The sequence below is a fragment of the Strix uralensis genome, chromosome 2, assembly GCF_047716275.1.
Source record: "Strix uralensis isolate ZFMK-TIS-50842 chromosome 2, bStrUra1, whole genome shotgun sequence".
Classification (NCBI taxonomy): Eukaryota; Metazoa; Chordata; class Aves; order Strigiformes; family Strigidae; genus Strix; species Strix uralensis.
The window spans coordinates 30,832,262-30,845,401 of NC_133973.1; the positions used below are offsets into that span (position 1 = coordinate 30,832,262).

The 13,140-nt window shown below is 41.2% G+C and overlaps 1 protein-coding gene across 2 annotated transcripts in view; it reads right to left on the bottom strand.

Moving 5' to 3' along the window:
• The window catches only part of APP (amyloid beta precursor protein), a 228,210-nt gene that overhangs the window by 53,480 nt on the left and 161,590 nt on the right, over positions 1 to 13,140 (bottom strand). For both annotated transcript variants that reach the window (XM_074858131.1, XM_074858130.1), the window contains 2 exons: positions 9,989 to 10,063; positions 8,690 to 8,848 (listed from right to left, as the gene is read on the bottom strand). In XM_074858131.1, the coding sequence (XP_074714232.1) occupies positions 8,690 to 8,848; positions 9,989 to 10,063 (234 nt within the window). The remainder of the gene's footprint in view (positions 1 to 8,689; positions 8,849 to 9,988; positions 10,064 to 13,140) is intronic.

A 13,140-nucleotide genomic window follows, 5' to 3' on the forward strand; every position in this document is an offset into this window, starting at 1 on the left:
AACACCTGTCAAATACCACTAACAGTAGTAGTCACTTGGGTAAATTAGTAGCCCACTTACGGTGGCTTTTCTAACATTGAGAAATGTCCCAAACGTAACACTATAAAGGAGAAATGGATAAGCAAACCTCTAGCATGTCTGGCCAAGAAATCTTCCTGTGATAGCAGCAGAAAACCATAATTCAAGTTTAGGACAATTCAGAAAGAATATTAAATGCAACGTGTTTCCTTACAGGGGCAGAGACTTTGCTTTTTCTCCAGCAAAAAACCACCCTACTAGAAACATGCTGTATGTAGGTATACAAGCCTAGAGAGTTTCAGTGTTTTGTTTTTAAAACTAGTCATACACACGTTTTAACCCTGGATAGTAACTATTGATCTAGTGATCTCACACTACCTGAAAGCTTGTGACATTACTCTAACAACAAGTGATACAAAGCTAGGAAGTCCTTGTGAAGCATTCGGTCACCTTGCACAGATGCACCAGGCTTTCACCGTCAGCAAGGCACTGCACTACACACAAGCTCATAGGGTGGATGCAGGCACCTATGGAAACAACAAGATTCCCTGAACATAACATTAAGACCTGAGATATATATGTACTCAGGCTTCCCTGAAGGAGAAGCTGAAATGGATTAGAAGTCTTAGCATATAAACTTATTGCCAAAAATTTATGTATTGTGACCTTCAGGAAACATGCCCTGCCTCAACCGTTAAGGTAACATAGTGGGTCATTTCCACACTGATCAAAAAAACCCAAAAGGTGGCGGAATCCCCTGAACATTTGACAGTACACTAAAACAGCTCTGCTTTCCTGCTGGAAGTCCCAAGCACACCGGATCAGGTCAGGCCTCCAACCTTCCCAACAAATTTGCAATGCTACTGTTGCACGGCTTCAGGGCTGTGGCTGAAGGCAAAACTGCCAGAGCTGGTGACAGGCAATGACAGCTCTCCACTGGGCTTTGCATACCTGAGTGTGGTGGTTATCATAAACCAAGTTCTACAGTCGAATGTAACTTAGATAGTAAAAGAAACATAAAACCAAATGAATCGATCATTTTCTCCTCAATGCCTAGAACTGTAGACCTACCGCTTGCAGAGTTTTAACAAATTTCCGGATCAACAAAACTACCTCACCCCAAGTCTCACCTCTGTATTGTATTTCATACACATTTTCCTTCAAATGTCATTTCTGAGTGAACCAGTTTTGCTTAAACATCCCACCCATGCAGGCACTTTTCAGAGACACTTTCAGCAGGATTTGTCCCCAAATCTAGTACATGGTGATGTGAACTCTCATGATGGTAGAGCAGAGGGGCCACAACAAAGAGGTGAGGGAAGGCTCCACAGGCTGAGGAGATGCAGTCAGACCCTGTGTCTGAAGCTGCTATATCCACGGCTGTCTATTACTTCAACCCTGAGCAGGAACCTTCAGATTAAATTATAAATGAAAGTGGTGCTATTATCAGCTAAATTAAGTTCACGAGGCCCCAGCTCTGACAGTGTCTCTGGCAGAAGAACAAACGGCTGACACATCCCAGGGCCAGCTTGGCAACTCTTGCTCTACATAAATAATGTACCAGCCACCAAACTTCATTAAAAAATTCTGGGTTTAGCACTTGAAATTCTTCTGCATGTCTTGCCAGGGAAAACAGTGTGTTCACGCCTCTAGTCACCTTAATAAAAAACACCTCACAGAATAACTAACTCATATCAGCCACCAGGGGCTACCTAAACCTCATGAAATAATTTCACTGTTTTCAGTTGTCTGTACTTGTTTTGTTGGCTTGGGGTTTTTTCTGTCTTCCTGTGAAAGCGACCAGGATACTCCCAGGATATGACTTCTGTTACCCCCATGTTTTTAGTTACCCTGGCCAATGCTGCCAGCAACTGTCATTTATTCAGTGGCAAGAATGGTTGGTGACTTCCTAAGCAACAGGATCCAGCACCAAATTCAGAATGCATATTATTTCATTAGCAATGCTGTTCAGTTTGGAATAATATTGGCTACTGAGTACTGCAAAACCCTGGGCTGGCTGACAAGAAGCTTAAATCCAGTCTTATGGCACACACGCACCATTCAGGCAAATACAGAAAAAAAGACACAAACACATCTGATAGAGTGGGCAGTGGCCAACGCAGGGTGAAGCAGTGTGGACGCTACCATTACATGCTGCTTCTGACTATTTCAAGTACATGCTACCATGCTATTTGCTCCCATGAAACTCATTCCAAAGCTCCCCCTCATCAGTGGATTCAAACACCTGTTTTTTATCTAAAACTAAGCACAGATTGATCATAGCCCTTTTACAAGCTATTGTGACAGGCCAAAAGATGTACTCACTCATGTCTGTGGGTATTTTAGTTTAAAATCCTGTTTATGCTGGAGAATATTATCAAAGTATTATTTTATATAGTCTTCATGAGTATGTTGGGACTTGCATGTATTCAATACATTTGGTACAAAGTGGACAGGTTCACAGACTACATATGCGGTCTGTGTAGACTACCTAGGCTGACAATGCACCATTAAAACACTAATTTTCTATCGAAAACTGTAGAGAAGATTCCTTGTCTCTTATTTGGAAGACAATTCTTCCTGTCAATATATATACACACACATACGTGCACCAGGGCAGAGTTGTACTGCAACCCCCTGGTTTGAACATTTCCAGCTGCACAAGGCACAAGCACAAATGAAGCAGAAAATGCTGATGGCTCTTCGGCTACCTGGTGGTGAGTTCCAGCCTCACCAACTCTCTAATCCAGTACCTTTATTTCAGGTGGCATCAGCACTGAGATAAGGTCACCCCCATAAAAGAATCATATATGAGCTCTAAAATGCCCCAAAAAGTTTCTAGCAAGTAATATATACACATAAATATAAATATGAATGTATGTGCATGCAGATGTCCTCCCATGAACTCTATATTGATCCTAGTCTACTATTTCAGATTTTAAAGGAGTGATGAAACAGTACAATTTTGTTGAGCTTGGAAAATGGAAACATCAAATGTAGTTTGGATTGCTACAAATATAACTTACACTCTTCTCATGGAAATCCAACATACTTACTACAGAGAAACGACATAAAAATCATATTAAAGCATTTCTGTGTATTTAAAATACAACTTCCCGCCTCTGTGCCATGGAACTTCCATAGGAAATTCTGAGCTGGCCTGTCATTTTGATCTAAACTCTCTCTAAAACAGAGGGCAAAGTTTCACAATGCCATATTGTGCTATTTAATCTTACTTTTAGAGAAAAATGAAACACTAGTCCTTTCTGATTACCGCTCTTGAAATGTGCAACAATTGCTTCTTTTCATTCACTTATTAGGAATACCTTGCATACTGTATTAGGTATATATTTCACCTGCTATGTTATTAACTTGGGGGTCATGTTTGACACAGGAGTAGTAGTTCATTTTAAGAACATTCAAGAAAGGCTGGCTAGGATGAATGCAAGATTTTACTCATGGGTGAGACAGCTAAACCCCCATCCAGCTACCTTTCACGTGGAGTTAAAGATGCCTTCTCATCACTGCTGCTAATTTATAAGAAAACATGTTACTGCACACATCACAAATACATGGCTATAAGGGTATTCAAAACTTCCCTTTACCTGCCCTCACAAGGACTTGTCCCGGGGCAGAATAAAATTAAACCAGTATTTGATTCAATCTCATTATTTGCTTTTCAGGATTTGAACTCTGACAAATTAAGACAAATTTTGTTTCTGCTCATTCTTTAAAAACTTTGCATTTTAGACATAATCAATATGCCAGGGTTTTGCAGAACTTAACAGTCATTTGGAATTGCCTCCTCTGTCTTTAGATCACTCGTAAAGAAACCTAATGGCAAGCCTAGGTGTATGACTATACCATATGCTCAAACCCACAGACTGGGGAAAAAAACAAAGACAGTCTGGTTTTATTCACATAAAAGCCTCAGAAGCTGCTGGAAAACAGACAATTTTTTTGAAGTCTGACTTGGTTTAAAAGCAGAGCTGAAATCTACACTCTTTCACAAAATCCTACAAAATTAAGTGTATGTGAGAAATTCCACAGCTGTACGTTTATGAGTTTGGAGGAGCAAAGCTAAAGGGTGGAGTATTAGAGCTGGCCTGTTCTTTCCTACTGCACAGGATTGGTATCACTAGATCAGCAGCAATGCTTTGGCCTGTCTCCAACTGCATATTTCCACAGCAACCTCGTTGGACTCAGGAAAGGCTTCAAGCTTCCTGAACGCAGAGGCACTGAGTAAGGGCCTCTCTGCAGATCCCTCTTCCACGTCCAAAGAGCCAAATTCAACTAGTTTCAGCCTGCACCATACTCTCTCCGTATGAGCAGACACCGCTCCCATAGCACAAAAGGTACCAGAGAGAATTCTGAAGGCAACAAGAAAAACAACACATGGCAACAAACTTCAAATGGATTAATGTACATGCTAGGGTTGATCTTAATGATCCTGCTCTGCTCAGCAATAATTTACATTTCAGTAAAAGAGTGCCAAATTAGAAGAGAAGCATTTTAAACTGATTTTAATGATTATATGCTCACTTTAATCGATGCACAAAGTAAAGGAGGTTAATTAATTACCTTTCAAAGTTTTCCTGTATGTTTCCTTGCTCTGAAACCCTTTATTTCACCACTAGTAGCTGGATTTCTTTGCTGCTTCTCTCTGCCTCTCGCCCCTTGCCACCGGCTTCCCGGAGAATGTGCCTCTCTTACCAACGAAGATTAAACAGCGAGACATAAATCCAGCAAAATTTGACATGCACGTGAAAGAGGGAATATAAGCAAATTACAGAATCAATCTGCTCACAGAGAATGACGGATTTGAATTCCTCTATTTAACTTGCAAAATGAAGGGGAAAATTTCCAACTGTTTTTAAAACTAAAGGCATATTGGTTCCAGCTGCCACTAATCCTTCTTTTCTGTAGTAAGGCCATCAAGCAGGATGAAACAATACAGTATTTTGACACTGGATACTGAACAGCTGCACCCCATTTTCAAAGGCAAAGTACAGCAGCACAGCTAAGCTGCATCAGGAGTCAGGGATGAGGATCAAATTTTAAGTCTCTGAGCAGCCTGCATGACAGTGCTTCCGAGAACAGAACAACAGTACAAATATTTGGTTTTGCTCAAATTTCTTTTCTAGTAGACCTTGAAGCTATGCAATTTCATCTCTGTACGCTCCTTGACTCCCTTGCTGCCCAGAGTGGTACTCTGAAGCACACCTCTGACACTGGCATTGGGCAATCGTCTGCAGAACACCTGAAAAAAACCCTGCAGTTAAAGATTTTAGTCTGGATCATAAACTATTCATAACAGATTCCCAGACTTTTGTAGTTCTAGGTAGAACAGCACTGAAAACAGCCTATTTTCTAGGCATGTTCAAGAACATAATGACTACCCTACTGGCCCAGGCCAAAGGTTCCCCCACTCCCATATCTTGCTATCCTACAAGGAAAGCCTCCTCCCAAGGAGCAAGTAAATGATGATACTTTTCCTCACACAGCCTTCCAGCTTCCCCCTGTCCAAAGCTCAGAGACTTTCTGAGCCTTCTGAGCTCTTCATCTCCCCTGAAGGGTCTACCACCCTTGGAACACAAGCACCACGTAACCTGTACGTGTACAGAAAACAGAAGTTCCCAGTGGATCAGGATTTCATCACTCATGGAGAACCATGCATCACATCCATGATCAGTCTGATGACACCAGGAGTGCCAGACTCACCGTACTGCTACAGACAACTGATCTGCAGGAAAAGACTGGTCATGGATTTCTAGACATCCAAGAGTGAAATGAAATCCTGCTGTTTCAAGTGGTCTGCCAGAAGTCCAAAAAATCTTGGGAAATGTTCAGATTCAAGTACAAGTGATTAAACAGCACATAGAAAATACTTTTTGCACACACACATCTATATACATACATATACACACACAGCAGACTTACGGTAGCCCTCCGAGCTGTGTGCAGAAGACATGCACTTCAATAAAACAGCCTAATTTATTTTTCAATTTAAACCAAAATTCTGTCCTTACAACTTCAGAGAAAGAAACTCCATCACTTTAAATATTCAGAATCTAATTTTGTAGTAAACATACTAATAGCAAATCATGTAATTTGAAGCAGGCTGTGGAAGGGGGTTCTTATAAATATTTTTGGAGAAATCCGGAAAAACTTCTCTTTTGTAAGATTACTTAACAAGTCACCAGTAAGGTTATGACTTACTCTCCCAAAGACAACACAATTGCATGAACTGAACTTTTGGTTTACTAGGGAACTGCCAGAGAGAAATATAGCTAGGGTATCAGAGTTGAATTTTCCATTAATCCCTTTTTCTCTTTGGGTAGGCAGCCAAAGTTTGGGTTCACAGTATATTCAGATTTCTGGCTCCATACCCTGCAAAGCAGTTATCACACTGGATTCACTCATTAGGCCATTCAGCTATTATCAATCACTCCTCAGGTCTCACCCTGTGCCCCACAACAAAACCAGACAAATCCTCCCACTGAATTCAAGGTCAGTTTTTTCATGTGTTTTGGCACACATCTCACCAGCAGTTCAGAGGCACATGCCTGAACTGTCAGTAACTACAGAGCACACAGCCAGAAAATGCTGAGACAAGGAAAGTACCATCAACAAGACTGGCAAAGGAACTGTTTAAAGACATTCTTTAAACTGTTCACTCCCATTAGTTTTGACATGAATCCCCATTTGGTAGCACCTTCAGCTGATGTTACCTCCATGCTTGCTGCCTGATCCTTTCAGAATGATGAGCTTTTGTAGGGACAAAATACAGGATGAACCTCAGTCTTTTAACAGTACCGTCAAAACTTACTTCTACTGGAGTCATCTATCAAACAGCATTCTTTGACACAGCCTTTCAGGCCTGATGCTTTCCCACTGACACAGTAAATGTATTATTAATTTAAATGTCCTGGGAGCTGACTACAAGCATCCCAAGCATAAAATGCAGGTTTTCCTGGTCCCAAAGTCAGTGTTAACATTTTCTTCCCTTAGTGTTATGCAGCTGAAGTTCACTTTTTTTTTCCAGTGGAGATGTCATCTGTATTCCACAAACATGAAAGTTGTGCTAGGAATGAAGTTGCACATTCTGGCAGCAATAGAGACCATTCTGCTGTTATGTGTGGGTTCCCATCTTCACCTTCCACAACCTCAGACACCTGCAGGACCAAGCTGTCAGTCTCATCCATACACAACTTGAAATCAAATAATTTTTCTGGGATACTTTTCAGACAGGATTACATTTGCACAAGGTTCAACTTTACAGCAACAGCTGACTGGCTAAAGCCAAATGTGAAATCAAATCTTGGGTGAACTACCCAAAACCACACTGCAAGAGAGCAAACACGACCTGCAGCCAAGTCTATGCACTCACCTCACCCTCAGTTCTGAGCTGCATACTCCAGTTTCCTAAACGTAGCTGCATCCCAGCCTGTAATTTGCTAATCTGTCTGCTAATGGGACACTCAAGTCCAAGCCCTTCACTACCCTCACAACAGTCAGAGGTTACAATATGCATCTCACACTCAGACCAAACATCATCTGCCAATTTAATACAGATTAGCTTCATTTTCCACAAATTACTGTGTTGCAAAAAGCAGCTCATTTCTTATTACAACTACTCTGAAGTGTCCCCATGACACTTTTACCTAACTAGAAGATTTTTCTTTTACTTCGCATCCAGCAAAAACAAGATAGCTTTGCACCATGAGGTGGAGAAAAAAGTTTGATGGTGATAAAGGCGACGATGATCGCTTTTCCATGCTCACTGAATATGCAGGTTTCTCTGCAGAAGGAAATTCACTTAAAACATGCAATTTTATCAGGTTAGCTGTATTGATGTAATTCCCTGTGAGACCAAATTCAGGATTTAATGGCTACATCTTACACTGCTGATCTAAAGGTCTTTTAGTAACATAATGTTTTTTTCCATCTAGGAAGTGTTCAAGAGGCAAGAGGTATATAAAAAAACCTGACTGCTTTCCTGCAGTGTTCATGCAGATTCTCTTCTTCTGGAGGTCACAGACCAGTTATTTTGGTATTGAATACAAACATCACAGATTTGGAGTCATTAAAAATTCCATTCAGTCCACATTCTGAACTTAGTGTTTACACCCACCAATAGCCATCACATCCAACAGACAACTCTGAATTGCTAGTGTGTTATCTTCACGCCATCCAACAATCCACACAAGATCCTTCACCAAACATTTCAACAGTTCAACAAACAAAACAGAAAATCACAACCACCCTCATCCTTAAGTTCCACCTTGACGTGATGAAGTATCCTACTGTGCGTCACTTGGAGGAACACTTCATCATCCTTCTGCAGGATCTGTGAACAGCTGCAATTTCTGACAATCAAATTACTTTCACATTAGTTAAGTATCTTTATGTATGTGTATATCTACCTATAGGTATATACGGGGGGGTGGGGGGGGGGTGGGGTGTGCGTGTGCTTGTGCCTACACTTTATTGTACACATGAAGTTTAAGCTTTTAAACTTTCAAACTAGCTGACTGCTGTAGTAGGTCTGGCATGGGGAATACACACTCACTGCTCCATAGATGGACTGTACCTGGGCACACCTCCTTTTTCTCCAGCATGACTACAGCAATTTTGACACAGCTGACAGAGCTTGTGGTATTGTGCTTACCCTGGGCGGGACAGTCTGCAGGGCTGTGATATAGTTCTCCAGAGCAATGCGGCGACGGTCATTCAGCATGGCTTCCACCCGTGCCATATGAGTCTCTACTAGCTGTTGTCTTTCATTCGCTGCTTCTTGTTCCAGTGATTCCACTTTCTCCTGGAAATGCTGAAAAAACATCCATCACAACAGGGACAGCAAAGACATCAGCAGAGACCAGCTGATGTGAACACCTCAGTCTGCAAATCACCAAAATCCTTCCCCATGTCAGCCTAGCTTGGCTTGCAGGAACTCTGCACCGAACACACCTTTTACTGATTTCAGTGGGAACTGCTGATGCCCTGTATTCCTGAACACCTGCCATATTTTATTAATCTAATAAATCTAATAAAATCTGATCTAATAAAATATTCCTGACAAGTTCAGCACAATCACCAGTGAATGCTTCATTTGCCCCCTGAGACAGTGGTTCAGCATTACGGAATTGTGCCTAGAGGAGGGTGGAGTTTGGCAAGCATATGCCGCCCCACCATCATGAGTCATCAACGTGACTTCATGAGCAAATCTACATGGGGGGAAAAAGAATTCCAACCTGAACAGAGTCACTAAAATTTCTTATAAACTGGCCATCAGGAAGAAAAACTGAGCCCAAACTTATTCCAATAAAGGTAAAGATTGACTGGGTAAAACGCACAGAGAGCAAAGCTGTGGGATCTAACATGCAAAGCAATCTGGTTCTGAACGTTACCTTTTTATACTTTTGCATTGAAATAATTCTAGAAATACTGAATAATACCTGACATAGCCACAGTGGGATTCAAGGAGTGTCTGGCTTGTCAGAATTTTTGAATTATAGTATAATTTTGGATACAATAGTTTTTGGATGAGGGTTTCTTTCAGATAAAACTGATGGTGATTCCTTCCTTAAATCACATTTTCCATCTCTGCTTTGAGCTTAGGTCCTGCAGCTGATATTTGTTTATCACGGCCTGAATTTTGAAAGGGGCCCGTGGGAACCGAGCTTCCAGTTCTTACTGAAGGCAAATCTAAATTCAAGCAAAATTCTGCCCTGTCATACAGTCATGAGAGATGTCCTGCACTGCTCTTCCAGGGACTGGTGGCTGCAAAGTGCAAAGTACAGAGATGCCCAGCAGCCACAAACAGCTGGAAACAAAAATAGCAGCAGCAAGAGCAGAGAATAACATTAAATCCCCATAGAAATAGGTTTTAAAATTGTATCACACCAAGCATCCCTTGTATTTTAACTGCAGTCCCAGCTGGTAAGGTTGTGGTTGCGTTTTCCTTTACCTGGATAACAGCTTTCTTGTCAGCCTTTGGCAAGTTCTTTGCTTGGCGTTCTGCCTCTTCCCACTCTCTCATGACCTAATGAACAAAACAAGGAGCGTGACTTTTGTATTTTCCTCTTGTCTCAGGGCTTAGCAACAGCCAAGCACTGCAGCTCCCACAGTCATATTTTTATATTCCTCTCCTCCTTTTATCTCTATAAAAAAAGCAGTTACAACATTTAACGAAGGTAGGATCCTGTTATTAAATAAAACAAAGACAGTACTTCTGTGTCTGAACATCGTGCCAAGCTCTCACAAGTCCTCTGTGAAGCAACACAGCCATTAACCAGCCCTCAAGTGAGGGCTATGGGTGAACACACCAACCCCTTTTCATCTCAGACAGAAAGGAAACTGCTTCCATCTATTGCACATCCTTGGTCAAAATGAGTTCATTTCAACTCACTCTAATTGACACTTTTTTTCAAAACACAAAAATTTTAGATTTATTTGGACTATATCGCTGGCCTTTGAGTAGGACAGATCAAGAATTGCATGCAATTTGTGCTAGTCTGTCCAGAAATACGTGTCCAACACTTCAATAACTGAATATATTTATATCTCAAGTACAACACTGACAGAAAAATGATGTAGGAGAACTTTCCGTACCATTCTTTCAGCAACGTGAGAGGCCACCTCCTCCTGTAACATTGGGCAGTATGTCAATAGTCAGGGAATGAGTTACTCTTAACTTGCTGTCCATGACATGTGAAACTTTCTCATGGCTGTACTTAGGGACTTTACTCATTTCACACCTAGACGGCAATTTCCTCAGATTTTATGCAGGAAGAACTGCTTTCACCAGATGTAGTACACACACATAAGTGACTTATTTGCAGGATTAGCCCAACGTCAGAAGAAGACAGAAGAAACCTAGAAGCAATTACTCAAAATGTGCATTTCCTTTCCTTCCTTCCTCACCAAAAAACACACTTTCATACCATTTAATAGTAATAGTCAAACATACCCTTTCTAAAGGAGATTTTTGAAAAGCTTAAGAGTCTGCATGTATGATGTGAAATTTTACCAAGACCAGTACCAAAGACAGGAGAAATTAGACCTGCTGTCTTGTGTCTGCAAGTTGAGCCCCCACCACTCATCTGCTGTCTCAAGTTCCCCAGTTTCCCCACATGCTGAACATTACTAATCAGGCTCCTTGATGGACAGACTGGAGAGTACTTGTTTGAGCCTGTGCCTTTAAAAAAACCCCACCCAAACCTGGGCTCAAAGGAGACTTCTACAAATCCCAGTCCTTGAAATGTAATCCCCTCTCAGTCCTATATAGGGTTGCAGACCCTAATGATTAACCAGCATGCAGATGCCTGTAGTCAACATATGGGATTTTGCTGTCAAGTTTTCATCTTCCTTTTGATCCAAAATCTGGGAATGTATTTCAAGACAGCAATAAATCAGTAAAAACTGATCAACTCACTACCAGTGAAATTATTTACCTGCAAGAGATTCTGGCCTCAGTAACAGCCCAAGAGAGTGGAGACATATATTTTGGGGAGCTAATGTGATGCTGAAAACTTTAAAGTGGGAAATTGCTTCTGGACTTCAGCAGGGGCATGGTTAGACAGCAACTGTAAGCACAAAGACCTGAAGTCAAGTATTCAGAAATCACAGACTTAACCTCACTCCACTCTTTTACTGGGTACTGTAAGCTGAAATTTATGTCCTGAAAATGGTACTACAACCTACATAAACTGGCAGCCTAGAAGTACCTCTTCAATTTACGTTATCTTCTCATCAGACAAATACACATTGATGTGCAAATCACAGCCAAGCTCTAAAGAGGTAGGAAACCAAAATCTACAAGGAGACATGAAAATTCATTTGCAAGGGGTTGTAGTGAGCAGCTAAGGACGGAGAACATGCATGATGTGCAGCACACGAAAGTTACAGGTCACCCCACCACCAGTTACTTTCCTGGTACTTTGGCACAGATTTTACTGCTTCTCTGACAAAGCAGGACTAGAGGACATGAACTGACACCACAACTTAGAGCACTGTGACTTGTTCTGAAAAAAACTTACTAATGCTCAGAGAGCTGCTGTGTATTAAGTGCACATTAGGTATTCATCTCTTAATTGTATGCTTAGGCCATGTGACTGTGGTGGTTGAAAAAACTTAATTCGTGTATACAGACAGCATCCTTCTACAGACCTGACACGTCAGTGGTGCCGGGATGTGAACGTTACAGAAGACCCAGAAATTACAGCATTAATTCAAGTCATGAACTACAATGATGTGTTCAAATTTGAGCACTGGCCTAGGTTAGCAACTTTATGATTTTCTTCTCCCTCCTCTCCTTTTATGTCTTTAAATCACATCTCTGACATCTGCCTAATACTGTTTTTACTCTGAATAGGCAGTTGATGGGTTTTCAGAACAGTTCCCTTGCCATCTTTATCCCTCAAACTAATGCTCTGCTAATCCATATGATGAAAACAAGTATTGTGGGTAATGTGATAAGGAGACCTTTGGCTAGACCAGGTCTCTCTGCCCATTTTATTTCTTTAAACCTTTTAAGGCACGGAAGGCATGATGATAAACTGACAGCATACACCACTAGTTGGGAGGGATGTAAATTACAGGCTTCAGAGTTCAGCTCTGGTGCAACCAGAGTGAATGGCTAATAGAAAAAAAAACAGAATGACATGGCTGTTTGCAGAAACAATATTCAACGTAAAGACTGCAGAAGCTGTGCTTCAAGTGCTGATTTTTGCAACTGCGAAGACTTGAATGGTTGAAAGCAGCTATGCTTACTAACGGAAGATATAGTTGCCCTACAGCTATCTATGAACAGCCATGCTACCACCCAGAGAAAACTTCTGCTCTCACTGAATCACCAAAGGTCATCACTTTAGAGAATTAAGAGTGACTAAGAAATATTCCATAGCACACTGTATGAAACCAAAGAGCAAGAAGGGAAAAAAAATTCCCCAGATACACATGTGCAGAAAAAGGCTGAACTTGGCTTCTATGCACTTATAAACCTATTCTCCTTCATTGACAGCACAGACCTATCAAAGCCACACAGATTTATGGCTCTTCAAGGCTTGGCGGCTTTGTGCAGGAAAAATGACAACTTCTGGTTGAGATTTAAAAAGCAAG